The 25,708-nt window shown below is 38.8% G+C and overlaps 1 protein-coding gene and 1 long non-coding RNA gene across 4 annotated transcripts; both read right to left on the bottom strand.

Moving 5' to 3' along the window:
• Positions 1-204: 204 nt before the first annotated feature.
• On the bottom strand, positions 205-21,335 carry LOC126458190 (cofilin/actin-depolymerizing factor homolog). 3 transcript variants are annotated; one of them, XM_050095071.1, is made up of 6 exons: positions 21,180-21,308; positions 15,836-15,904; positions 13,621-13,744; positions 11,104-11,222; positions 1,524-1,655; positions 205-671 (listed from the first exon to the last, which is right to left on the bottom strand). In XM_050095071.1, the coding sequence occupies exons 2-6, from the start codon at positions 15,839-15,841 to the stop codon at positions 603-605; spliced, it is 450 nt and encodes a 149-aa protein (XP_049951028.1). In that variant the 5' UTR covers positions 15,842-15,904; positions 21,180-21,308; the 3' UTR covers positions 205-602. The 3 variants fall into 3 exon arrangements, with proteins under 3 accessions (XP_049951028.1, XP_049951029.1, XP_049951030.1); XM_050095072.1 differs by having other exon boundaries at positions 15,836-15,901; positions 21,180-21,302; XM_050095073.1 differs by lacking the exon at positions 15,836-15,904 and having other exon boundaries at positions 21,180-21,335.
• On the bottom strand, positions 15,917-17,394 carry LOC126458191 (uncharacterized). Its single transcript, XR_007585590.1, has 3 exons — positions 17,048-17,394; positions 16,268-16,336; positions 15,917-16,177 (listed from the first exon to the last, which is right to left on the bottom strand). It is a non-coding gene; the product is annotated as an uncharacterized LOC126458191 (long non-coding RNA).
• Positions 21,336-25,708: the final 4,373 nt, after the last annotated feature.

Raw genomic sequence — 25,708 nt, forward strand, 5'->3', positions numbered from 1 at the left:
AACATTTTGATTACAATGGCTTGAACATACAATATGAAATAATTTATACAAATAAAAACATTAAAAATTACTTAAGCATTTCTATACAGGAGAAAATTACAGCAACTGTGACTGAAATAAATAGTTCTCAGACGATAACTGGGTAATTAAGGTCATCACACCTACTTTACTTTCAGGAACTTGATAATGAACACACCCCCAATCTTCATTACAAATAAATTTAATACATACTCAGCAATGACATAAAAAATCCTACAAGAAGACATCCAATACAAAAATTTTCAGTTGAGTAGAATGGTAGAAATTAGCTGGAATCAGCAAATACTACCATTACAATAATTATGACCAATTTTTGAATTACCAAATATAATGATAGTAATTACATAGTTTAATGATGCCAACAGGCTTTAAATTCGAGTTTACCCCTCCCCAAGTCGCCTTTTGTTTTCTTCACTTTGTAATACAATACCATAAAGTATAAACTCCACTGACATGAAAACATTTTGCTCATGAGCCAACGAGACTAGATACTTGTTGGGCTCTGGATCATAGGTCCATCACGGGCAAAGCAGTTTGTGGAGTCTTCAGAAGAAAACTGCGCCTTACTGTCTGTCTGTGGCACGAAGTTTCTCTTCAACAGCTTCTTGAGAAGCTTCAGACATGTCTGTGGCCTGAAAAACAATACTAAAATTAGATTACTTCAACATTAACAATTGCCCTTTTTAGCCACTTTTACTTCAGAGATTTATTCTGTTACAGATTACATGTCTCAATTTAAGTCACCATTTTGTTACCTTCCCAAATAAGATATCCTTTTTGTTAACTGCCTTTTTCTCAGATACAAATTTTTCTGGAGTACTTGTGTTTTCTTGCAAAAATTAAAGTTACATTCAGCCATAATTCTGAAATAGCCTAATTATAAATACCCTTTTCCTGATCAAGTTTATACATTTAATTTTTTCTACAGTTACTACATGTAAAACTAGTTGTTACAGTATGAGCCAGTTGTATGCAACTTCTGTAAATATGTTTTAATTAAAATTTAAGTTCTCATCTGATTCATCTACCCAAGACAAGTTAAGCACAGTAACCAACTACCAACACAATTTATTTTTTTTAACTGGAATTCTTCCATCATCTTGATACAAAGGACTATGTAGCCAAAACATTTTTCCAGTTACTGCATTTCTTACTGCCCTATCTTTCCTGTCCTCCAAAGCTTTTATCTTCAGCAGTATTCTCAGGCCTCAAATTCCATCACACAATATCACTATCTGCAAACCGTCCTGCAGTAACAATATTTTAGGAATAAGGTTGACCACACACTGAACAGCAGAATGACAACCCTTCACCTTCTCATTGACTGGTCTCTTACTCCTGAGGTATTTACATACTATCTGAGCTTTTCTATTGTGATCAACAGCAATTAAAGGGTGACAGCTTAATACTCTCCAATAATTGGACATAAGCATAATGGCCTCAATTCTAAAGAGTGGTTACTATATTATTTATAAGAAACATACCTGAATATACTTCTGCACACCAACCAACGATTTCTTCAGAGCATCGAAGCTAGAAGAGTACAACATCTTCTTCTTGACTTTGGCTGTGTCTGGGCACCAGGACATGAGAAACAGCTTCTGCTTCTTCGAGGCCTGAAATATCAATACCAGGATGTTAGGAATGTACTTCATTTTAGTACAATTTATACTCAGTTTGAAAAATTATGAAGAAATGAACTCTCAACCACCAAAATAATTTGAACTTGTTTAACATTTCAGGAGAGCTAATTATCAAATATGAAGAAAATCAATTATATCAACCAATGCTTCAAGCAATTTAAATGCAAGTCATAAAATCAGACAAACTTGAGAAACCCTATCTATATAGGCAACAGCAGCCAAGGACATATTCAGACAAGTCTCATCAGGACATAACACACAAAACCATTTCCTCCTACATGGACATTAAATTTGTCACATGCAATGAATGAAGTGAAGTAAGGCTTTTCACAGATGCAGTTATCTATAATAAAGTACTATCTGAGAGATGCTGCATAAATATTCAGTCAGATCCTGCTAAGATTTCGAAGTGGTGCAGAGACTGGCAGCTTGCTCCCAACGTTCAGAAATGTAAAATTTTGCCCTTAAACTTAGTATCCTATGACTAATATCAATGAGTCATTGTTGGAACCTGCCAACTCGTACAAATACCAGGGTGTAACACTTTGTAGGGATATGAAATGGAATGTTCACATAGGTTCAGTCATGAGTAAAGCAGGTGGCAGACTTCTGTTTATTCGTACAATACTGTGAAAGTGCTATCCGTCTTCAAAGGAAATTGCTTACAACTGACTTGTGAGACCAGTTCTAAAATATTACTCAAGTGTGGGAAAATTACCAGACAGGACTAACAAGGGGTATTTAAAGCCTACACTCAAGGGCAGCACAAATTGTCACAGGTTAGTCCATTGGTAGGGAGGCTTGCAAGCCCCAACAATACAGATAGCGTTACCGTAGGTGCAACCAAAACGGAGGGGAATCTGTAGGGAGGCCACACAAACATATGGTTCCTCAAGAGGGGCAGCTACCTTTTCAGTAGTTGCAGCTGCAACAGGCTGGACAATTATGTGGCCTTCTAACACTATCAATGGCTGCAAGCAAGGGGAAACTACAGCTGTAATTTTTTCCTGAGGGCATGCAGCTTTACTGTATGGTTAAATGACGGTGTCCTCTTGGGTAAAATATTTCTGAGGTAAAACAGTCCCCAATTCAGATCTCCGGGCAGGGACTACTCAAGAGACGTCGTTATCAGGAGAAAGAAAACTGGCATTCTACGGAGCAGAGCATGGAATGTCAGATCCCTTAATCGGGCAGGTAGGTTAGAAAATTTAAAAAGGGAAATGGATAGGTTAAAGTTAGATATAGTATGAATTAGTAAAGTTCGGTGGCAGGAGGAACAAGAATTCTAGTCAGGTGCATACAGGGTTATAAATACATCATCAAATAGGGGGCAGGAGTAGGTTTAATAATGAATAAAAAATCAGAGTGTGGGTAAGCTACTACAAACAGCATAGTGAACGCATTACTGTAGCCAAGATAGACACAAAGCCCACACCTACTACAGTAGTACAAGTTTATATGCCAACTAGCTCTGCAGATGAAGAAATTGATGAAATGTATGATATAGAAATTATTCAGATCATGAAGGGAGATGAAAATTTATTTGGGTGACTGGAATTCAATAGTGGGAAAAGGAAGAGAAGGAAAAGTTGTAGGCATATATGGAATGCGAATAAGGAATAGAGGAAGCTGTCTGGCAGAATTTTGCACAGAGCATAACAATCATACCTAACACTTGGTTCAAGAATCATGAAAGAAGGTTGTATACACTTAAGATGCCTGGAGATACTGGAATGTTTCAGATAGATTAAATAATGGTAAGATTTAGGAACCAGGCTTTAACTTTTAAGACATTTCCAGGGACAGATGCAGACTGGCTGCAATCTATTGGTTATTAACTGTAGATTAAAACTGAAGAAACTGCAAAAACTTGGGAGTTTAACCTTTTTAGTGCCAAATACGATCTGATCGTGATGTCCTTCTCATTCATCTTTTCCGCACTTGAAGGGAAAGTTGTTAGTATTTCCTAGCCAAGACGCAGAAGGAAGGTCGAAGGCACAGCATATCGATCTTTTCGATTGTCAGTGCGATGTTTCGAGTAAAATAAACTTCTCTGGTGGTTATTTACCGACTATTTCGCGGCAGCATGGCGTCGTCAAGTAAGAAGTTTCGGTTTGATACAAGTGATTTAGACAATAATATGATAAGTAGTGGAAGTGAAGATGAACTTGCAGGATTTGCAGAAAGTGAATCGGATTATGATATGTCAGGTGGAGAAGAGGACTTCTTCTTCTTCTTTTTCTTCTTCTTCAAGTGACGATTGTGTGTGTCAGCAAATGACGACGACGACCAAACAGAACTAAATTGCAGTGCAAATACTTTTGTTGAAGTAATGGATGAGGCATCAGATAATCATCCTCCTCCAAGTTTTGTGTATGCAGAAGTACCAGGCCCTAAACATATACCAGCAAATGCCACACCAATTGATTTTTTCAATTTGTTGTTCTCACTGCAGCTTTTTACGATTATGGTGACAGACTAACAGATACGCTCGCCAGGTGATTCAGTCAATGCATTTATCGCCAAATTCGAGAATCAAACAGTGGCAACCAACAACTGTAGCAGAAATGAGGGCTTTTATAGCAGTAATTTTGAATATGGGACTTATAAAAAACCGACGATTTTTAGTTATTGGTCAACTGATGCAAACCTGTTGACACCGTGGTTTTCACAAATGTTTTCACGCAACAGGTTTCAGTTGTTGCTGCGGTTTTTCCATTTTGTAGACAATTCGAAACTTCACCCTCCTGGTCACCCATTATATGATCCAACAGCCAAGTTTCAAGTGTTGGTGGATATTGCCAACAACGCTTTCTGTCGCTACTACACTCCACACCAGCAACTGAGTGTCGATGAAAGTCTTGTTGGGACAAAGGCGCACGCACAGCTAATCCAGTACCTTCCCAATAAACATCACAGATGGGGAGTCAAATTTTGGATGCTGTGTGATTCAGTCGTAAATTACTGCCTAGGGTTTTATGCATACTGTGGTGCAAAAAATGACAATGACAAAAACGAAATAAAAGAATGGCCTGGGATACGTAGTCATGAAACTACTAGCTCTTGGGAGCTACATGCAAAAAGGTTACCACGTGTTTTGCGATAACTTTTTTACATCTATTCCTCTGGCAGAAAAACTATTCAGTTGGCACTTATCTAATGGGAACAATTAGAAGAAACAGAATATTCCTGCCATGTGGTCTTCTGTCGAATTACGCTGTAGGTCAGCTAAAGTTTTTCAAGAAATCTTTTATACTTCTCTGTGGCTTCAGACAAATCGCAGAGAAATCCAGTCCTCTTTGTGAGTACATCATCCTCTGCTACATCATCAGAAAAGACAATTCGCAATAGACAGTCGGTCAAGAAATCTGATGTTATTTTTGAATATAATAAGTATATGGGTGGCATTGACTCATCTGATATGATGGCATACTGCTATTTAGATGAGAGGAGGACTGTCAAGATGTGGAAGAAGGTAGTGTTCAGCATAATTGCCAGGATGTTGCTGAATGCATATGTTTTGTATAAGGAAAGCCTAAACCCCAGCGACAAACCACTGACACGGCTGAAGTTTAACAGCATAGTCATTTGCAAACTTTCTAAACAGTGGTTTCAGGCAAGGACTGCAACCACAAGTGCAATAGATATAAATGTACCTGCTCCAACTGTATATGGTGTCTAGACTCTTCCAGTGAGAAAGGAACGCTACTGTAGTGTGTGTTCTACGAAGGATAAGAAGCAGCGTTCATGAACAGTGTGTGTCTGTTGCAAGAAAGGACTGCATCCTTCATGTGTTGGTCAGCATGTGTGCAAGTAGTTGTCATAACTGCAACCTCACATTTGTCAGTGATTTATGACTGAAGAACTGAGAACACATTCAGAGCAAAACAATTTTTGTAATGTTATGTTCTTTTTGGTTTTCTCCTTAGTGAAATAAAAAAATTGTATTCCTTTATGGTGTTTTTGTTAAGGAAACTACAGAGATTCAATATATACCTGAAATTTGTGAGTATATCATTTGATGGGTCTCAAGAGTAAACTGAAATCAAAGTTTTAATTTTTTTCGATAAACCCCATCATGAAAATAATTTTTTTCTCTGAAAATATGTTCTTTGACAACGTGTATTGCACATATTACTGTAGCCAGCAGCATTCCTTAAAAATTAAAAAAATTGCATTCCTTTATGCATTAGTTTAGATTTTATTGCAAGTATGGCAGTTTACTGTAAAATAACATGGCACTTTTAACATGATCTTTTGAGAACGTCTGGCATTCAAAGGGTTAAGAAGATGAGACAGGGATAAACTGACAGAACCAGAGGTTGTAGAGACTTTCAGGGAGCACATTAGGGAACAACTGACAAGAATAGGGGAAAGAAATACAGTAGAAGAGGAATGGTTAGCTTTGAGAGATGAAATAGTGAAGGCAGAGGATCAAGTAGGTAAAAATATGAGGGCTACTAGAAATCCTTGGGTAACAGAAGAAATATTGAATTTAATTGATGAAAGGAGAAAATATGGAAGTGCAGTAAATGAAGCAGGCAAAAAGGAATACAAACATCTCAAAAATGATATTGACAGGAAGTGCAAAATGGCTAAGCAGGGATGGATAGAGGACAAATGTAAGGATGTAGAGGCATATCTCACTGGGGGGTAAGATAGATGCTGCCTACAGGAAAATTAAAGAGACTTATGGAGAAAAGAGAACCACCTCTATGAATATAAAGAGCTAACAGGGAAACCCAGTTCTAAGCAAAGAAGGGAAAGAAGAAATGTGGAAGGGGTATATAGCTGGTCTATACAAGGGCAACGTACTTGTTGACACTTCATGAGAACGGAAAAGGACACAGATGTAGATGAAATGGGAGATATGCTACTGTGTGAAGACTTCGGCAGGGTATTGAAAGACTCAAGTCGAAACAAGACACCAGGATTGGACAACATTCCATTAGAACTATTGACAGCCTTGGGAGAGCCCAGCCCTGACGAAACTACCATCTTGTGAGCAAGATGTATGAGACAGGTGAAATACCCTCAGACTTCAAGACAAATATAATAATTCCAATCCCAAAGAAAGCAGGTGTTGACATGTGAAATCCCTGATCTATCAGTTTAATAGGTCATGGCTGCAAAATACTCGGGGAAATCAGTTTGGATTTCGTAGAAATGTTGGGACACATGAGGCAATACTGACTCTACAAGTTATCTTCCAAGATAGATTAAGTACAGGAATACCTATGTTTCTAGCATTTGTAGAAAGAACGCTTTTGACGATGTTGACTGGAATACTCTCAAATTCTGAAGGTGGTAAGGTCAAAGACAGGGGGCGAAAGGCTATTTATAACTTTTACAGAAACCAGATGGTAGTTATAAGAGTTGATTGGCACGAAAGGGAAGCCGTGGTTGAGAAGGGAATGAGACAGGGTTACAGCCTGTCCCCAATGTTGTTCAATCTGTTTATTGAGCAAGCAGTAAAGGAAACAGAAGAAAAATTTGGATTAGGAATCCATATAGAAGAAATAAAAACTAAAGTTTTCAATAACATTGACAGTCTGTCAGACAGTAATGGACCTGAAAGAGCAGTTGAACGGAATGGACAGCATCTTGAAAGGAGGATGTAAGATGCACATCAACAAAAGCAAAATGAGGATAATGGAATGTAGTCTAATTAAATCCAGTGACACTGAGGGAATTAGATTAGGAAACAAGACACGAAGTAGTAAATGAGTTTTGTTATTTGGGGAGCAAAATAACTGATGATGGTTGGAGTAGGGAGGATATAAAATGTAGACTGGCTATGGCAAGGAAAGCATCTATGAAGAGAAATTTGTTAAGATGAAGTATAGATTTAAGTGTCAAAATCCGTTCTGGAAGTATTTGTATGGAGTGTACACACGCATGGAAGTGAAACATGGATGTTAAGTGTAGACAAGAAGAGAATTGAAGGTTTCAAAGTGTGGTGCTACAGAAGAATTCTGAAGATTAGATGGGTAGACCAGGTAACTAATGAAGAGGTATTGAATAGAATTAGGGAGAAAAAATTTGTGGCACAACTTGACTAGAAGGGATTGGTTGGTAGGGCATGTTCTGAGGCATCAAGTGATTACCTCTTTAGTATTTGAGGGCAGTGGGGAGGGTAAAAATCTTAAGAGGGAGACTTAAGATTTTTACACTAAGCAGATTCAGAAAGATGTACATTGCAGTAGGTACTGGGAGATTATGAAGCTTGCACAGGACAGAATAGCATGGAGAGCTGCATCAAACCAGTTTCTGGACTGAAGACAACAGGACATACTCTCTGCCATGCACCTCAGTGATTTGCAGGGCAGAGATGTAGCAAAAAATATCTCAACAGTTACACGTAAGTGTTTTGGAACACTTATGGTCTTCCATTACATGAGTGGCTGACGAAAGACAAATGACTACGAAACTTAACACTTCAAGGGGTTTTGGCACTGTTTGCCTTCAAGATTTCAGGGACTGAACAGGTCCCTAATTTGTCAACAACAATTTGAAGTGTATGAGATAGTTGCAGGGTAGGTTGTGCTGGAAAGTAACTAAGAAAAATGTTTGGTGTTTCATTTCTGAGTTCATGAACACTGAAGTTAGCCAATCAAGCCACAGTACACAAATCCAAATTGGCCACAAGGGGTGGTATCACTAAATGTGTTCATGTGGTTTCCTGAAAACAAAGTGATACAATTATTGGACATGGGACAGTAGTAAGGATGAAACCCAAGTTAAAGGCTAAGCAGCCTCCTGCACTATCATTTACACTGTAACAACTTTAACTGTTTATGGCAGGCCACTTGAATTTGCACACACAACTTGATTGGCTAGCTTCAATATTGATAGAGATATGCTGCACCATTTCTCAACAACGTACCCTGCAACACCCTTAAAGCTTTTCAGACTGTTCCTGATCATCCTGTATAACACATTTGAAAATGTTTCTGTACTATGAACACCCAACAGATGTCTATTTGCATCTCTTTACCTAACACAGCTTCAAATCCATTTAGAAAATTTTGGGCTCTGCTATCTAAAAGCTGATCATCATATTAATACCTTAGTAATACACCAATTTTCACATTTGGTGTGAGGAAAATCTGTTCTTACAGACAACCATTTATCAAATTTTACTGACAACCAATTTTGCTGCGCACAATCCTGAAATCTTTATTTTTCTAGAAATTACCGGACATTACAGGTATCTTACACCCAAATGTAAAATTCATTTGAATAGCTGATCCCTAAACTTTCGATCTGCATAATCTATGTTTGGGGATCTGAAATTTTGTTAACTGTCTTCCAGGCCAACACTAGGCAAATCAAAACAATCTGGATTTCTAAACAGAACAGCACATCTTTCCTAATAATTCACTATTTCTACCCAGTAAATTGTAGAATTATACACAGATTATTCAAGTGCACGATAATCATTACATATCAATTGCGTGCCCTTGGTCACTTCAATGTTAAAGATGGACACTTATCTTTACTACTGTTTCTAGAAGAAACTCACCCTTTATCACATTGTACAACATACTTTCCTGAGATCATAAAAAAGAAGCTATCCACTCAACCTTACACATTTTAGAAAAACATTTTTGCAAGCTGACCCGTGTCAGCTGGATGTACAATTTCACAGTTAAGGGCTCAAATCAAATGATTTTAATAGCTATAAATATATTAATTACCAAAAAACTCCAGAATTTTATTAATAAAATGCTTTCATTTTTTTCATGTATCTACTTTAAGTTTTCTACCTGCACTTTCAGTTTTAGTGCTCAATATAACTTAAAGAGTGAGTGACTGTTTAATCACACTTCCAAGTAAATTCACAAATTTCAGCATAATTAAAGATGTGCTATCTCTAATTGGTTACCATCTTTTAAACTCTGTGTCGATCAAGTAACAAAGAAAAATTTAGTATTGATCCATCAGATTTTGTATGAGAAAGCTGACCACACACAGGGTGAAAAGACTGCTCACTGTGCCATCTCATCCCAGCAGGGCAAAAGTCAACACAAATTGTTATTTGAACTGCTTTATCACCCTACTTGCCAGTTCTAGTCCCAAATTGATGTTCCCTCAGCTGAAAGTTTAACTCTGAGGGCAAATTTGTCAAGTGAAGAGGCTATGACCTATTTTGAAAAACATCTCTTCATTAGGTATGAAACTTTAACAGTAAATCCCAATTTTTAAAGATTTACCCAGACTAATGTATAAACATTTGAAAATGTGATTTCACAAGTGAGTTAATGAGTTAAATATTTGACAACCATGTAAAAAAGATGAAGTTCAGAAATCAGAATTATACTTCCAATTTGTTGGAAGCCACTATACTCCCATTCTGGAATAGTGGATGAATAAAAGTCCAGGTATTTGTGTGCCATCAGTTTATGCTGCCTCATGACTTAATACTTTTCTTATTGTGTTAAACTACTGTTTTACCAGTAGGTTAAAACAGCATTTTTAATTTTTTATTCCATCAATTAAACAATATTTAACAAGTTTGTTGCCCTGGAAGCCCATTAGGCAACCAGAATTAAGAAAATGCAACTGTTACTGTAAGCTAAAACCTATCCCAACAGTTCCTTATCCCATACATTGGTAAATAATATGCTGATAGTGCCTTTCAACACAGACTGTTATACCAATTTAACATTTAAAATCTGTGGCTGCCCTTTAAGCAACATGGCACAAATGCTAGAAATATATTAGCAGTATCTGTAAGTAACAGTGTGCAACTGAGCCAGCTGCACAAAGGGATTTAATATTTTGCAGCAGTACTATCGGGTGTTCCAACTTCATTCCGCAACTCCCACTCCAGCCATTGCTTACCCCAAGAACTTAACAGTGGTGTAAGCTTTGTATCAGGCCACTACTGCAACTGACAATTCATATCTAATTATCTGTCAATTTTTAACATAATACTTGGGTTTGCTGTATGCCATCCACAAGCACTTTAGTGTCTAGGTAAGTACCCTGCTCCTTGCCACTGCACATTGCCCCACTATCCACCTTGTGTACATACCACAGTAAGATTTATTGCACAACCTTTTGTTTATCAGGTACATTCAAATGTCTTACTTGCAATCAGAAAATGGCATTACAAAATGAAGCTGGGAGTCACTTCCTCCAAGCATCTTATCACACTTAATAGTTGCGCAGACGTGTAGAATGATCAAACTTAACAGCACCTGACTACATGTAAGTGACACACTACACATTCTGCCACATCTAATTTTATGAACCTCTTTTATATTACTTAGATGCCATCTGCCACCTCTAACACAGGATACCAACAAATTTTTGAAGAATATATTCTAATTCTGTCATTTGATTTCTAACCTTTAGACGGAAAACTAATAAGTAGTTTTGCATGGTAATTTATGGGATGTCATCTCTACCTTACCTCAGAAGTGCCTTGACATTGGTGCGTGTATTCGAAGTCGAACAGACCATATCGACATTCACCAGTACCACCCTTTTGAAGATCTTCTAGAAATTGATCGTATGTAGCATTGCGTTCACCTGATGGACAAAAGGACGCAGTTAATCATATGTAACAATCTACATACAAATTAACACATGCACTGCCTCGTGGCAGTTTTCAACCATAAGGCATGCATAAATGTTATTTAACTGTAACATTCCCTCCTGAGAGGAAACAACAGGCCTGGGTGGTTAAGAAAGAGCTCTAACTGATCTTTCAGCAAGTTATGAAAGTTAATGTGGTCTCCATTCTAAGATTTTCAAACAATTTCTATAAAAATTACTTCAGAATTAGACCTACACTTTTTGTAAACTGAAAACCAGCTGCAACATGAAATTCTCCAATGTTAGAAATTAGTTTTCACTCCAAGTCATTTGGGAGTATGCTAAATTTTTATGAAATGTTTGAATTACCATGACATCTTGGCAACTACAATTATCAAAGAGGATGTAAAAGTTTGATGTAAAAAACTTAACAGGTTAAAACTATGCCTTTCACAGCCAAAGGTCCCTTTTTTTTGTTTGTTTTGGTTTTAGGGCGCAAAACTGTTATGGTCATTAGTGCCCGGTCCGTGACTTAAGAAACAGTAAAAAACCGAAAATGGAAACCAGCAGCAATGGGAACGAAAGTCATAAAATTGGAGAAACTAAAAGCAGAAGGAAGGCTTAAAAACCCACTACAGAAAGGGGTTGGTTGTCCCCAAAAAAAGCTTCAAATGACTGACGTCATTTCACTGGCACGAATAAACTCGAGAACGCTATCGGCTGAGCGCGCGTCATCTGCTAAAATCGACAATATATCAGGCGATAGCTGTAGACGGGAGCGTAACGGGTTACAATAGGGGCACTCAATTAAAAGGTGTCTTACCGTCCACAGCTGAGAGCAGTGGGGACAGAGTGGGGGAGGATCGCCGCTTAAAAGATGTCGATGGCTAAAAAGACAGTGCCCTAATCCGGAGTCTAGCTAAAATTACCTCCTCCCGACGACGCGTTCGGGAGGAAGAGGTCCAAGCACAAGAGCTTTCACGTCCCGCAACTTATTATGGGGAAGTGTCGACCAATGTGCGTGCCATAAATGAACAACACGACATAAAACTCTCCGTAGATAGGCGAAGGGAATCGATTGGATAGCTGGTTGAAGAAGAGAGACTGCAGCCTTGGCTGCAATATCGGCCGCCTCATTTCCACAGATACCAACGTGTCCCGGGAGCCAGAGGAACGCCATCGAGACACCTCCAGGTGGAGCAAGCGCAGACAGTCCTGAATCCGGTGGACCAGAGGGTGCACAGGGTAAAGAGTTTGGAGACTGAGGAGTGAGCTGAGAGAATCTGAGCAGACGACGTACTGTATCCACTGATGGCGGCGGATGTAGTAGACAGCCTGGAGAACAGCGTAAAGCTCCGCAGTATAAACCGAACACTGGTCGGGAAGCCGAAAGTGATTTGGGGTGTCGCCAACAATATAGGCACTCCCTACACCTAACGATGTTTTCGAGCCGTCAGTGTACATAAATGTGGCTTCCGTCATTTGTGCACATATAGCAGCAAATGCCCGGCGAGAAACAAGTGAAGGGGCACCATCCTTGGGAAATCGACAAAGGTCACGGAGCAGGCAGATCCGGGGACGGAGCCAAGGCGGTGCTGTACCCCAAGTTGTCAACAAGGTTTTAGGAAAGCTGAAGGAAAGAGAATGGAGCAGTTGACGGAAGCGGACTCCCGGTGGTAGTAGGGAGGAGGGGCGGCCTGCATACCCTACATCAAAGGAGGCGTCGAAAAAAATGTCATGGGCTGGATTAGCCGGCATGGAAGACAGATGGCTCTAGCATAACGACTCAGAAGGACTGCTCGCTGATTGGACAGCGGAGGTTCAGCAGCCTCAGCATAAAGGCTTTCCACATATAATTAGTCGCTGTCACTGAAGTGGAACATAAGGTAGAAGTTTAATGCTGTCATTTTCATTTGAAGAGTTTCTTGGCTACACAGATTGTAACAGGAATGACAAGTACTGAGTACTTTCAGATTGAGTTTGAACCATCACATTAAATGAAAGATTAAACAAAGCATTTTACAAGGACAACTAAGCACACAGAGCAACACACTAGCATTAAGTGTGTGAATGATGCTTCACACTGTTTACATGTCCAGCACATTCTCCAGCTTTAAATTCAGGTGACATACCTCATACTGAATGCTTGACAAAAGAAGCTGCCTGCAAGTCAAAACTGCTGCCCAGTATTTCACAAAATGTGTCAAATTTTACTTCATGTTAGACCAATGTGTAATGATGGAAACTCTAGAAATGGAGTTTTATGTCTAATAAATGCTGTTATAATTAAAATGCTGGCAATACTGCTGCCTGCCATCATGGATCCCTCACTTATGGCATACAGATCTACGAAACATTCTGAAGACAAGTTTTGATTTAAGTTTTCACTTACCTATATATTCCACATCAATCTGTTTTTCATCTCTAATGAAGAAAACAACATAACGATGTTTCTTATCTTTCTTTATTTCTTCATATGTAGTTTTACACGCATCTGACACTGTTACCCCAGAAGCCTGAAAGTAAAAAGATGCATAGTAATACATAAAGTCCTAAAAAATGGGCTACTACACATTTTATATGGCATTTATCACCCTTAATCTATTTCACTATGTAGAATGTTATTTAATTACTTTAACATTCATTGTATGAACAAACATGGAAGCATTGCACACTACATATAACTGTATGAGGGAGTACACTTAACACACACCTCATACAGGAGGATTGAGGTTCATGCTTTGGCCCATCCTGAATTCAGCTTTCCCAAATCACTTCAGGTTATAGCCAGAACAATTACTTCAAGGTCAAAGCCAACCATCTATGTTTAGACCTATGACACTCATATTAGCTGACAATTTCTATTAATTGTAAAATGATACTTGATCAACTAAACTGATCATGTTAATCTGGGGCAAACAGTGTATTTTTATTTATTGACCAAATTTATTTTTCAAGAAATGGGTATTTTAAGTCCTGTGAAGAAATATGTTTTATGTTAACAATCTTCCGTCAGTTCTTGGTAGAACAACAATATAATAAATGAAAAGCACCAGTTTTAGAACAAAAATCAAACTGGTCCTTTTCATTTATTAAATATGTTTTTCTTAACTAAACACTCATTCACTATTTTATCAGTAAAACAATGATATCCTTGTCCCAGCAGCACTAGTCAGAAGATCTGTTTATTATATGAGAAAGTTCCTGTACATGCATTCGGCTAATACATCTCTGCCCCCCTTCCCCCTGCCTGTCAAGTGATTTTTTTTTTGATTACTTCCACTTTAAGAGTATTTTTATTACTTCAATTACCCTAATTTTTCCAAACCATGGGAAAGTGAGAAATGGTGTTAATTTTCACATTTCAAATGCAGAGTCTAGCAAAGACTATAAATGCTATACTTTCCTTTGCACTTTTAATTTTCCATTCTGACACGGCAATTCTCTTGGTAGAATTAACACGATATCCATAACAAATGAATTTTTCTATCTGAAATGTCGTGTGGTCCCTAGCAACTGTGCGTTTTTTTTGGCAATCCAAGGTACTAATACTACAAGACCAATCTGGAGCTTTAGTGCAATGGACTGTTACAGGAGATGAACACACACCACTACCTGTTAACCTCCACAATATTTTTATTGTGTGGGTTACACAGTTTTAAGCCTACATGTCCGACAAGTCGATCACACACATCTGCATGTAATTAACACCTGTAATTCTAAATTTCTGAATAGGAATTACAGCAGGGTCTCAAACTTCTTTAAATTTGGACGACAAATGTGGCTGCGAGATTTTTTCGTCTGCGGGGTACGCTAAATGGGAACTAAATAACATTTTTCGCCGTCAAGTGCAAACAAAACCAGGCCACGAAAGCCCGGGGTCGTGTCGCGCGCTCCCCCCGCGGGAGGCGCTCCGTCCGCCCCGCCCCGTTGCGCTGGCTCGGCATTACCATATATAGGCAAACAGCGGCACAGAAGGCAGGCGCGCGCGCGTGTGCTATCGGCCGCCGGCTCCCGCCTTTCACTGCATTCCCCTCCCACTACGGCAACCTTGGCGTAGAGAAATCGCGGACGTGAGTCACCTGTCGCGTTGCGCGGAGGTGTGCGAAGTCTCACGAGACACCAGCCAGATTAAAATGCTGTACCAGATCGTTCAACGTTAAAACAATTTCGCAGTCTAATCTGCAGTCTATGGTATTTCCTATTAATACGTCTGTCTTTATATTTGGGTACAATATTTTTAGTTAACATATTGCTCCTAACACCTTCTGCTAAATCTGAAAGATTTGGGGACGAGCAATAGCGTCTTGATGCGTCATGTTGATATGAGTCAGTCAACCTGCCACTGTCTCGCCGTGTTGCCACATTGTAGAACGCTGCTGCCTGTTTTACCGACGCTTTTCCATTACGGGAGGGAGCAATGCTTTTTCCTTACGTTCTTCTGGGATATGTAAAATTTCGCAATTCATTTACAGAAATGTGACAGACACGACTGACCATGCTTAACACTAATAACGGGGGGGGGGGGGGGGGGGGGGGTCGATGTAGGGAAGGGTAAATGGATGCAAAAGGAATGCTGTTAACACACAATCCACATGCTATTTTACCGGCATATCTAATCCTGCGCTTTCGGCACATTCACTGATGACCGATGTTCAGTCAGCCGCAACAATCTGCTAGAACAAGCACAATACATTCAATGCATTTGAAACCACCAGTCCTACACCTCCTTAACACAGCAATTTTTATATACTATGTATGCGAAAATTAAACCAACGAAATTTATAAACGCGTTGAAGTGTGTTCTGAAATATGTTTACCTGTAAGTCAGCTGAAACAATTTCACATTTAACACGGAATTATTTGGTAAAACTGATACGCGATGATGCGTTTCGCAAAAAAGTTCTGGGGTCTAGGATGGGTCAAAAAGTCTATTCCTTTCGCTCTAACTACGAAAGATTTAAGAAAAACATTTAGAATAAAAATCAAGAAGTTGACTATTTCAAATTATGGTAAAATTAAGGTGCTCACAGAACTACCTCGCCTCTGCCTGTGTGACTAATGCGTCAGAAGGAGAATTCTGCGTGATAGACTGTTTTGGCCGGTACCTGTACGGGAAGAGTGGAAAAAGGAGCTTAGCATCGGTGTTACCAAATACCTAGAGACAGTACGGAGCGGTGTTCGAAGCAGTAAACGCAAAATTTTCGGACAAATGTGCGACAGTCAATTCATTTGAAGAAATGATAGCGAAATAGTTCGAACGTTCAGTTATTTTACTGGACAGAAGGCTAATGTGGGCTCTATGACTCAACCAACTATTCTAGTGGCTCCGTTCATGCACGTGCCTGAGGTCTACGCAGATGCTGGCCGTATTTCTACAGTTCGAAATCACTGTAAAGCGGTCATGCCTCATACATTCAGCAATAAACATAGCTACGGCGCAACAGCTTCGTACCCGCTGTGATTTTGGCGCCCCACCACTGCTCACGATGTTAAGACATACTGCGTTATTTGGGCATTCCACACTGTATTCCGAGCAAAGTAAGTTTCATTGCACTATGTTTTATCGACTGGAGCTCAATGCCATGACGAATCTGGCTGTGACACCTCACGAGCCATTCGGGGAATTGCCTCTTCGAAAAAATTCACCACGCAACGAAATCCCGGAATTCACGTCCTAACACGTAACGAGTGCACAATCGGAGGAAGCTGCACCCTTTTCTTTATGCACGTTGAAGTCATTGGCCTAGACTTGCGCAGCCTTCGTTACGAAATCACCGCCCAGATAGTACTTTGAGACGAGTACTCTCTACACTTACTGTGTGCTCCGTTCATTTATGAAAACTGCATTCGTACAGTAGCCTCTAATACTGAAAGGTCTGTCATTGAGAAAATCTGGCATGTCCGAAGATGGAAGAACTGTGGCGGCGTGTCTTACTACTAGAGCGTGAGCCCGTTTTAGCTCCGACGCGCCCAAACCGCTGCCAGGCTGCGACTATTTCGGTCGATCCCCCACAAGCCCGGCGCCTCCTGCCGCACTGCAGGACCACTCGCTCAGTCAACGCCCCTGACCGGTTAAGATGGCGGTGCGGCACTCTGGGGAAACTACTTCCACTTCCAGCCGCGTTTCCGCCGGAAGTACGCATCGACTGCTGCTCGGTGCGAACGATTGATCCTTATAGAACTCTAGCAAACAATGGGAGCTTAAGAACGTTCTGACGTGCATATAACTGCACACAGCCTTATTACAAATGCAAATTTTTCCACCTGACAATGAAAAATCCCTGACTAACATTTATATTAAAATATAAACTTAAGAGTTAATTCTATGCAAACTCAAAATTACGCCAGGGGATTACGCCAGTACAAAATGTACTAGTATTAAAAGTATTTCTTGTGACAACTTATGTATCAAACTTTATGGCCAGATCACAGTTTTAAAACTTATTCAAATGTTTACTGTTATCTTAAATAGCTTGGGATTCACTTTCAAAACTAGTGACACACACACACACACACACACACACACACACACACACACACACACTCACTCTGTTTTCCAGCAAATGAATGCTCACAACTTACATTAAGACTTAACATGTTTCCACATTATATATAGCATATTCATTTACAATATTTTCACACAGATGCTTCTGGAGGTCTACACACTGGTCACGTAACATGTTGATATGACTGTAGGTCATAATGAACAAAAAATAGGATGCTCATTTGTAGAGGGAGACCAAGGCTTTACTAAGCAGGTTGAAATGGATGTAGGTTAGGTTGCAATAGTTACACAGAAACAAGGCATATACAAGCACACATACAAGAGACTAGTATGAAGAGCTCCACCAAATCAGTCTTGGCTGAATATGATCCTGCTGGAGGTGGAATGTAACAGCCTTCAGCCTTTGAACTGACTTACCCAACTATTAAGAGGAACCTACAGTTAAACTGACTTATCCACAACCCAATCTGGTCTTTTTATATTGAACACATTACTGTAATACAGTCTTCCTAATATTAAGCCATTTCACTATGTTGAACTTCTGCTGATCTTTGACATCCTTTTCCAGACACTATAGGATACAACTGATGCAACTTGACTAGTTAGATGAAAGGTGATAACCAGAGATCTTCTGGCTAAATTAAAATTAGAAATTGATCAAAATAAAGGTAAGGGAATAATTATGTTGGGCATCTTACAGCACCATCCAGATATTGACACTAATGTAAAAAATTCCATTCATCAGAACCCCCAATACCTTCAGAGGCACAAGGAAACAGCAATATGCAATTAAAGCTTTAAGATATTCTGCAATGCACCATTTAAAATCTTACACCGAAGTTTAACTACAACCCAAGGTCCTGAACACAAAAATGTAATCAACAGGACAGCAAAAGAACTGCTAGCAGTTGCAAACTTTTCCCCACTTTTCAGTATTACCAAATAAAGCTCCAAGGGGAATAATGAGCTAAGAAGGTACAGTCCATTCTGTTAAGCAGTTTTGCTAACTTTTCAGCAGATTTATTGAACAGTGCAGAATTTCAAGCCCCAAAAAATTCCAACCAAGAAAATCCTACCACATTGGGGAAAAGCATTACCAATAGTGGACTCTATACACTGAAAAAACTAGCAAGTTACAGCATCAAAACAAAGCACAACCACTTTATAAATAAGGTTGCAACAATAGAATGTGCCTAACAAACATCTTACAAATCATTTTTAATGTTGGCCCATCAATCCTCAGCTAAAAGCAACGAGTTTTAAGTTGTCTGTAACTGAACCGACAGTTTCCACTTTGTCAGACATATTTCAGCCTTAATTACTGCAGAAACTATTAGTGGCATGGCTGGAACCTAGTTACTGGACCCCATACATTTTTTCATGGCACAAACATCAGGCTTCCTACTGGTGGAGGAGACAAGAGTTTTAACATCTTGTCGACGAGGTCATTAGAGACTAAGCACAAGCTTGGATTAGGAAAGGATGAGAAAGCATATAAGCTGTTGCCTTTGTCAAAGGCACCAGCTTCACTACTGATCCATTTGTTACCAAAAAAATTTTCTGCTTTCACATTCACTGGCTGTGCCAACTCACAACCAAACTGTCACCTCCCAAAGTAACCTAGGCCTCAGTTTTCACTACACATGTATGAACACAAAGATTTCAGGGGTCCAATACATAACTTCAGCCACAGCATGAGTATACACTCAAATGCAGCACACCCTAAAAATCAATATTTAACAAAATCAATTCACTCAAGATTCGTACTACTTACTGTCAAATTTGACAAGAGCATCATTGATACACTCACCTGTGTATGCAACTCATTCATTCATTAAAAAACTACAATTTCTCCAAGTCAGAAATCTGAACATCTGTTAATACAGAACATACTGTATGCAGTAAAGTTTGATTACATTGGGTTCATATGAACAGCTAATTTACCAAATCTGATAGCACTGGCTACCAATTTATGCCTATCCACCTAATTTTGTGGATGTCTTCCTCATCTAGTCACATAAATGACATCCTGTCAAATTCTTTTGCCAACAAGAATTTTGCAACCATGCTCACTAGAGCAAAACATATCACTGACTAGCAAACTACAGTGTGTAGCACATCTCCTTGGAAAGACCACTACTTATTTAAATATTGCAGTGAATCCAAAAACTCATTTTGTACTGTGATATACAAGCTGATTTCAGGTCTGAACTGACATTTCAATGAGAGGGGAACTGGTTCTCCCACTTTAGTTTGTCATCACTGACTTAGTTCACACTTTATACTAACTATAGAACCACAGCCCACAGCTAAATAAAGCAAATTATACAGCACTTCAACCACTAGCAATCCTTTTAACAATACAGGAGCACTTATGCTTAAACTGACTAAGCTAAGTGTCTCCATGAAGCAAGACTTGTGGAAAATTTGACTGCTGGTTGCAGTGGCAAACTTCTGTTTCCATTATTACACGAGCCTACATATACATTTGAAATTGCCGGAAAAATAGAGAACCTGGAATCCAACACAAAATTACTACTCCAGCACTTGTCAAACCACATGCAGCTAACTGTCCCAACTTCAATCTCATGACACAAGCTGATGAAATCAGAATGTGCTGACCAGGAAAAAAAAATATCCTACGAAAGAGCTCAACTGAAAACGTCTGCCGACATTCCGCGGTGTAAAGTTATACTGTATAATCATATGACAAGACAGCCAAACCAACCTCGTGTACACACCAATGCAGAAAACTTGGCTTGATATAAATTTAGGAGGACCGAGACAAATTGACTTACTACTAAACATTCGCAACGCCATGAAACCTCTCTATGCCAGTAGCACACCAACATAACCAACTGAAATTAACGGCGTTCACATGTTACTAACACTCAAACCTATCAACACATCATCCAAAATTTGCGAATAGAGCAGGAGCCAAAAATAGATAATACGCTTTACATAACTTAATTTACTTTTACCTATCGAGAATTACGGGCAGCTGAAACACGACACTACACAAGCAAGTAACGCTATGTTTAACGGTTATCACTACTGAACTTCAAAGGGCTGTATCCATACGTTCAAGTGTCGAATGACACCTAATTGGGGAAATTATCTGCAAATTGAACGATATATACATATTCTTTATTTAAATAAAGGCGCTAAGTTCAAGATCAATTATTAGAAAGGAAATTTCTTCCGGTATAACTTATTTGACATGACACCTGAGGTGTCAGGACAGTAATATCTTATAACTTAACTGACAGCTTGAATGACATTTCTCAGAGAGACGACGTAACAGCTTTCTAGGCCGATATAATATTATGAAGATGGCGGCGCCGGCGTGCAGAACCGGTGAAAAGTATGGAGGAAAAAGTACGTTACTCAATTTTACTACATTCATAGACTATTCCTACTACAATCACGGAAACTTTTCTTACCATTTCCCTTCAACAAATTCCACTGCTCCGGGTAACGTGTTTTTTTCCCGTCACTGTACTACAGCACAAACTCTCCTTCACACACAAGATGAAAGGGTGTTCACTGATGACTGACCACTTTGCCTCTGCTGCGGAGTGTATCACTACGCCGAATCTATAGAGTTCGTAAGCTCGCCTCCTATTGGTCGACTCCGCAGCACGATTCAATATGCCACTGTCTTTGCTCTTCCAATGAACACGTATGACTCAGCAAGGCAAGGTGTAGGCCAAATTTGGCAAAAAATACTAGCCGTGAATGGTCTGAATCATTTTTCATGTAATATACCATTAGAATTTGTTATCACTTAAGATAAAAGTGTTTATATCCATGACTCAGTAATTTTTAAAGTGGGACTACTTCTTTGACGCCCACTACGCCACCAAGCTAAGCGGTTTCCGTTATGACGAAACTGATGTAAGCGAAATGCTCGCATCCTTACGATTTTTGAATGAAATTCAGTACCATCACGTAACGTATAGGGAAGAATCATACATACAGGGCAAGTATATAGCATAATGAAGAACAGAATTAGGGACATCTCTGGAACAGTCTCTTGTAAGAGCCAGTCCTGCTTTTTCACGGAAGATATTGCCATATATGGTAAGGAGTGGTCGGTAACCTTTTGCATATAGCGGCGTTCTTTGATTTTTCTCCATTAATTTTCGGCCTCTTCAACAAATAAATTTGTATACTAGCCTGCATATGTTCACGAACGAAATTACATTTCCTATCTGCGAAAGGTGTTCGTTTACGGTACGCAACGACAACTGTGAAATAAATGTGGCTTTCAAACTGGTGTCCAAGATGCAGTTAACAAAAGTAGATGTACCACTATTAGCAACAGCCGTACCTCACACGATATGGAATCTAATAAATATTTTAGAAAAAAATCCCTGGCTCTAAATTTTATGAAGGAAGTGCAACTATTGCCAGAGAATGTAAACTGCTGATTCGAATCTCGCGCGCAAACACCGAGGATTGTCGGTCACTACCGAGCACACTATCGTCTTATGTTCCGCACAAACCTCATAAACGAAAATATGTCAGGTGCGGATGAGAAATCATTTGTCAAAAGCAATTTTACCAAATTTACATAAAAGTAGAAAGTCATAGGGTGATAGGTTTAGAATAAATACCGAATGGAGTAAACTGTTGCTAACAAATAGTTTATTGGAGAATGAGAGTTGTTGTTGACGTTCCTAATAATCAAACTATTTCCATCCTTATCGAGTATATGTCATTTCAAAGCAGCTAAATGACGATGCAGATTTAAAACTAATTGACACTTTATGCTAAAACGTGTAACCAACTTTCTATATTTTTAAAACCAGTGAAACAGAACAAGACAGTTAATATCACTCACATAGCAAACTGCAGAATCAATTCGAAGCTTTTGCAGCGTAACTACGTTCTTTTACTCAGCAAAACTTTATCCTAAGAAGAACTCCTTGAAAGATTCAATTTCCTCTAATGTAACGGAGTCCTAATATATCATAACATGCATAATGATTATTTAATTGTGTAATAACGTAGAACAGCTTTTGAACACCTTTTATGGAACTACCAATGTTTGATAGTAACTTCACATTAAAAAAATAGTTTCCAGGGTTTTAATGCACAAGGTAGTAAACTTCTGTTTATTGGTAGCATAATGGGGAAGTACAATCAGTCTACAAAAGCGATTTCTTACAAAACAGTTGTGCGACCAATCCTAGAATATTTTTCCTCTGTGTGGACCTGTATCAGATAGGACCAACAGGGAATTTGAACTTATACAGAGAACGGCAGCACAAATGGTCACAGGTTTGTTTGATCCATAGGAGAGCGTTACAGAGTTCCTGAAGGAACTGAAATGGCAGACTCTTGAAAGCAGACGTAAACTACCCTGAGAAAGTTCATTAACAAAGTTTCTGGAACCGGCTTCAAATTATTACTCTAGGGATACACTACACCCACCCTAGGGATACACTACAATACATCACATAGGAATCAAGAGGATACGGTTGGAATAATTACTGCATGCAGAGTGTCATTCGAACAATCACACTTCCCGCACTCCATACGTGTATGGAACAGGAAGAAACTCTAATAACTGGTACAATGGGATGTATGCTCTGCCATGCACCTCACAGTGATTGGCAGAATGTAGATGTATATGTAGAAGGTGATTGGTACCAGTCATCTAAATGATGAATGAACATTATAGTGACAGTTTTGGAGATAGGGGACATCCAATTTTGCTTCCTACACTACACATAATTTTGTCTGAAATTCGCTATGAAGTGCGGAATTTCCTCTCAATCTTCTCTGAAAGTATTGTATTATTTCACACATCTCAGCAATATTGATTTTCTATTTTTCGTCACCGAGCGAGGTGGCGCAGTGGTTAGCACACTGGACTCTCATTCGGGAGGACGACGGTTCAATCCCGCGTCCGGCCATCCTGATTTAGGTTTTCCGTGATTTCCCTAAATCGCTCCAGGCAAATGCCGGGATGGTTCCTTTGAAAGGGCACGGCCGACTGCCTTCCCCATCCTTCCCTCATCCGATGAGACCGATGACCTCGCTGTCTGGTCTCCTTCCCAAAACAACAACTCTATTTTTCGTCTCTAATATTCAGTTAGCCTATATAGTCATTTATAATATGAAATTAGTCTTACATATGTATTACATTTAACCATTTTGCATAACTTCCCTCCACCTTCACATGATATCTTGATTAGGTTTGTACTGAATGGCCTTTATAATTTTTTATTGATGCAATACTTTATTGTTTTTTTCAGAAAGCAACAGTTAAATAAAAATGCCTCTATAAACATATCAGACTTTCATTTGGGATCAACATCTGTCACTTTTTACACATCTCTCGAGGTAGTTTCCTGTAAGGCTACATTCAAGCTTTCTCTTGCTTGTTCATTAACTACTATAATTGTTTTCCATGATACCAATTCACAGTAATCTCGCACTTTATTGAAACTGCTAGCTGTGGCTTGTGTGTTTTTTTCATTATTGAAAAAAATTGACATTCTCAAATACATCAGTAATCTCAAAATATCTCTACATTGATGAATGTGTAACATTTCATTTCTTCTCTGTTATTGAAACAGGCTAGACTACCTACTACTTATTGACCTATTGAGCAATGGAAAATGCTTTCAGTTAATTATCTTTGTTTTAGTTATTAGGTAATGCTTATTCAGTTGGAGGACTACAAGACTCTTCATTGAAAATTCTTCAGAACTGCAAAAAGAAAAGGATAGTTCCATGAGAACCAATTTTCCATTTAATAGAAGTAACCAGGCTCAAAAACAACTTTGCATTAGCAATCTGAATACACAGCAAAATGTTTTTCATTGAACCATGTATCTTTTTTTAAATTCTTTTCTCTTTAACTGATGGATTTGTAATTTATAAAGGGACTGCCTGACTGTTTCAGTATATCTAAAATTTCTCTTATTTGGCCTCAGTATTTCATCTCATCTTCAATTATGCACAAGTCACCAAAGTGGTGTCAAATAGAAAGACTGACTTGCACCAGGTGGCCGAAACTACCTGGCCAGTAATGCCATAAAGTCCTATCTCTTTTTTATTTCCTTTTTCTCTGTATTTTATTATAGATATAATGAACTTTCTGAACTATATACCACTTTTGTTCTTTTTCTTTTATCCTCATAATTTCCATTATTTTTGAAAGCAAAGGCAAAAATTTGTTCTTCACAAGATCAATACCAGACAAAGAAAACAGTTTTTTTTAATACTGTTAGCCACCATCAATATTACTGAAAATTCTGAGAAGAGAAGTTCAAGAACAACAAATCTATTCATATACCGCAGATGGAAAGCAAAGAGAGTCATGTTGCTATAAAAAGAAGTTGGAGGGGGAGAAAAGCAATGAAACTTGTTTGAATGTGTGCCTGTATAAAAATAATAATTACAGTAACAATAAATGAATATGACTAGATGCACAGGAAAAGAAATAAATAGAGGGACGAAAAAGGCCTGGAGTGCTAACAACCGAGTTTTTGAAATGAAGCTTCTGATATTTCCCAAAAAGGAAAGTGACAATCACTGAGTATTTCTGTATCTGACTCATGATGGTTATGTGTAGGCACCTAATGCAAGAAACATTAATGAAACTGAGTGGGGCACAGTGGGCAATGCTGAGATAAATGTCAGATACTACTTAGAGAGAAATGTATCAGTGGGCAGCCTGGAGAGGTAGACATAATTATAACTGAATTGGAAAAGATGTGGATAATGGACTTGTTGCAGGTGAATAGATGGTAGATGTGCTCAAAAAGGCCTTTTTTGGTTTCTGAGAGACAAAAAAGTGTGCAACAAAACCTGAAGTAAGGTGAAAGACGAGAAAACATGATGGAGACACCAAATGTGTATTGTTCAAGATTACAAGGCATGCAATGATCTAGAAATTTTTTTATCAAGCATTCAGTGTGAAATATCTGTTTATGATGATGATCTATGGGTAAAC

This window comes from Schistocerca serialis, chromosome 2, assembly GCF_023864345.2.
Source record: "Schistocerca serialis cubense isolate TAMUIC-IGC-003099 chromosome 2, iqSchSeri2.2, whole genome shotgun sequence".
NCBI lineage: Eukaryota > Metazoa > Arthropoda > Insecta > Orthoptera > Acrididae > Schistocerca > Schistocerca serialis.

What these genes read in the sequence shown, in the direction of transcription:
- LOC126458190 (XM_050095071.1), bottom strand. An exon ending in GATTGATGTGGAATATATAG is followed by an intron (nt 11,223 to 13,620) that starts GTAAGTGAAAAC and finishes TTTGTCCATCAG; the next exon opens with GTGAACGCAATGCTACATAC. An exon ending in GTGTGCAGAAGTATATTCAG is followed by an intron (nt 672 to 1,523) that starts GTATGTTTCTTA and finishes ATTGTTTTTCAG; the next exon opens with GCCACAGACATGTCTGAAGC.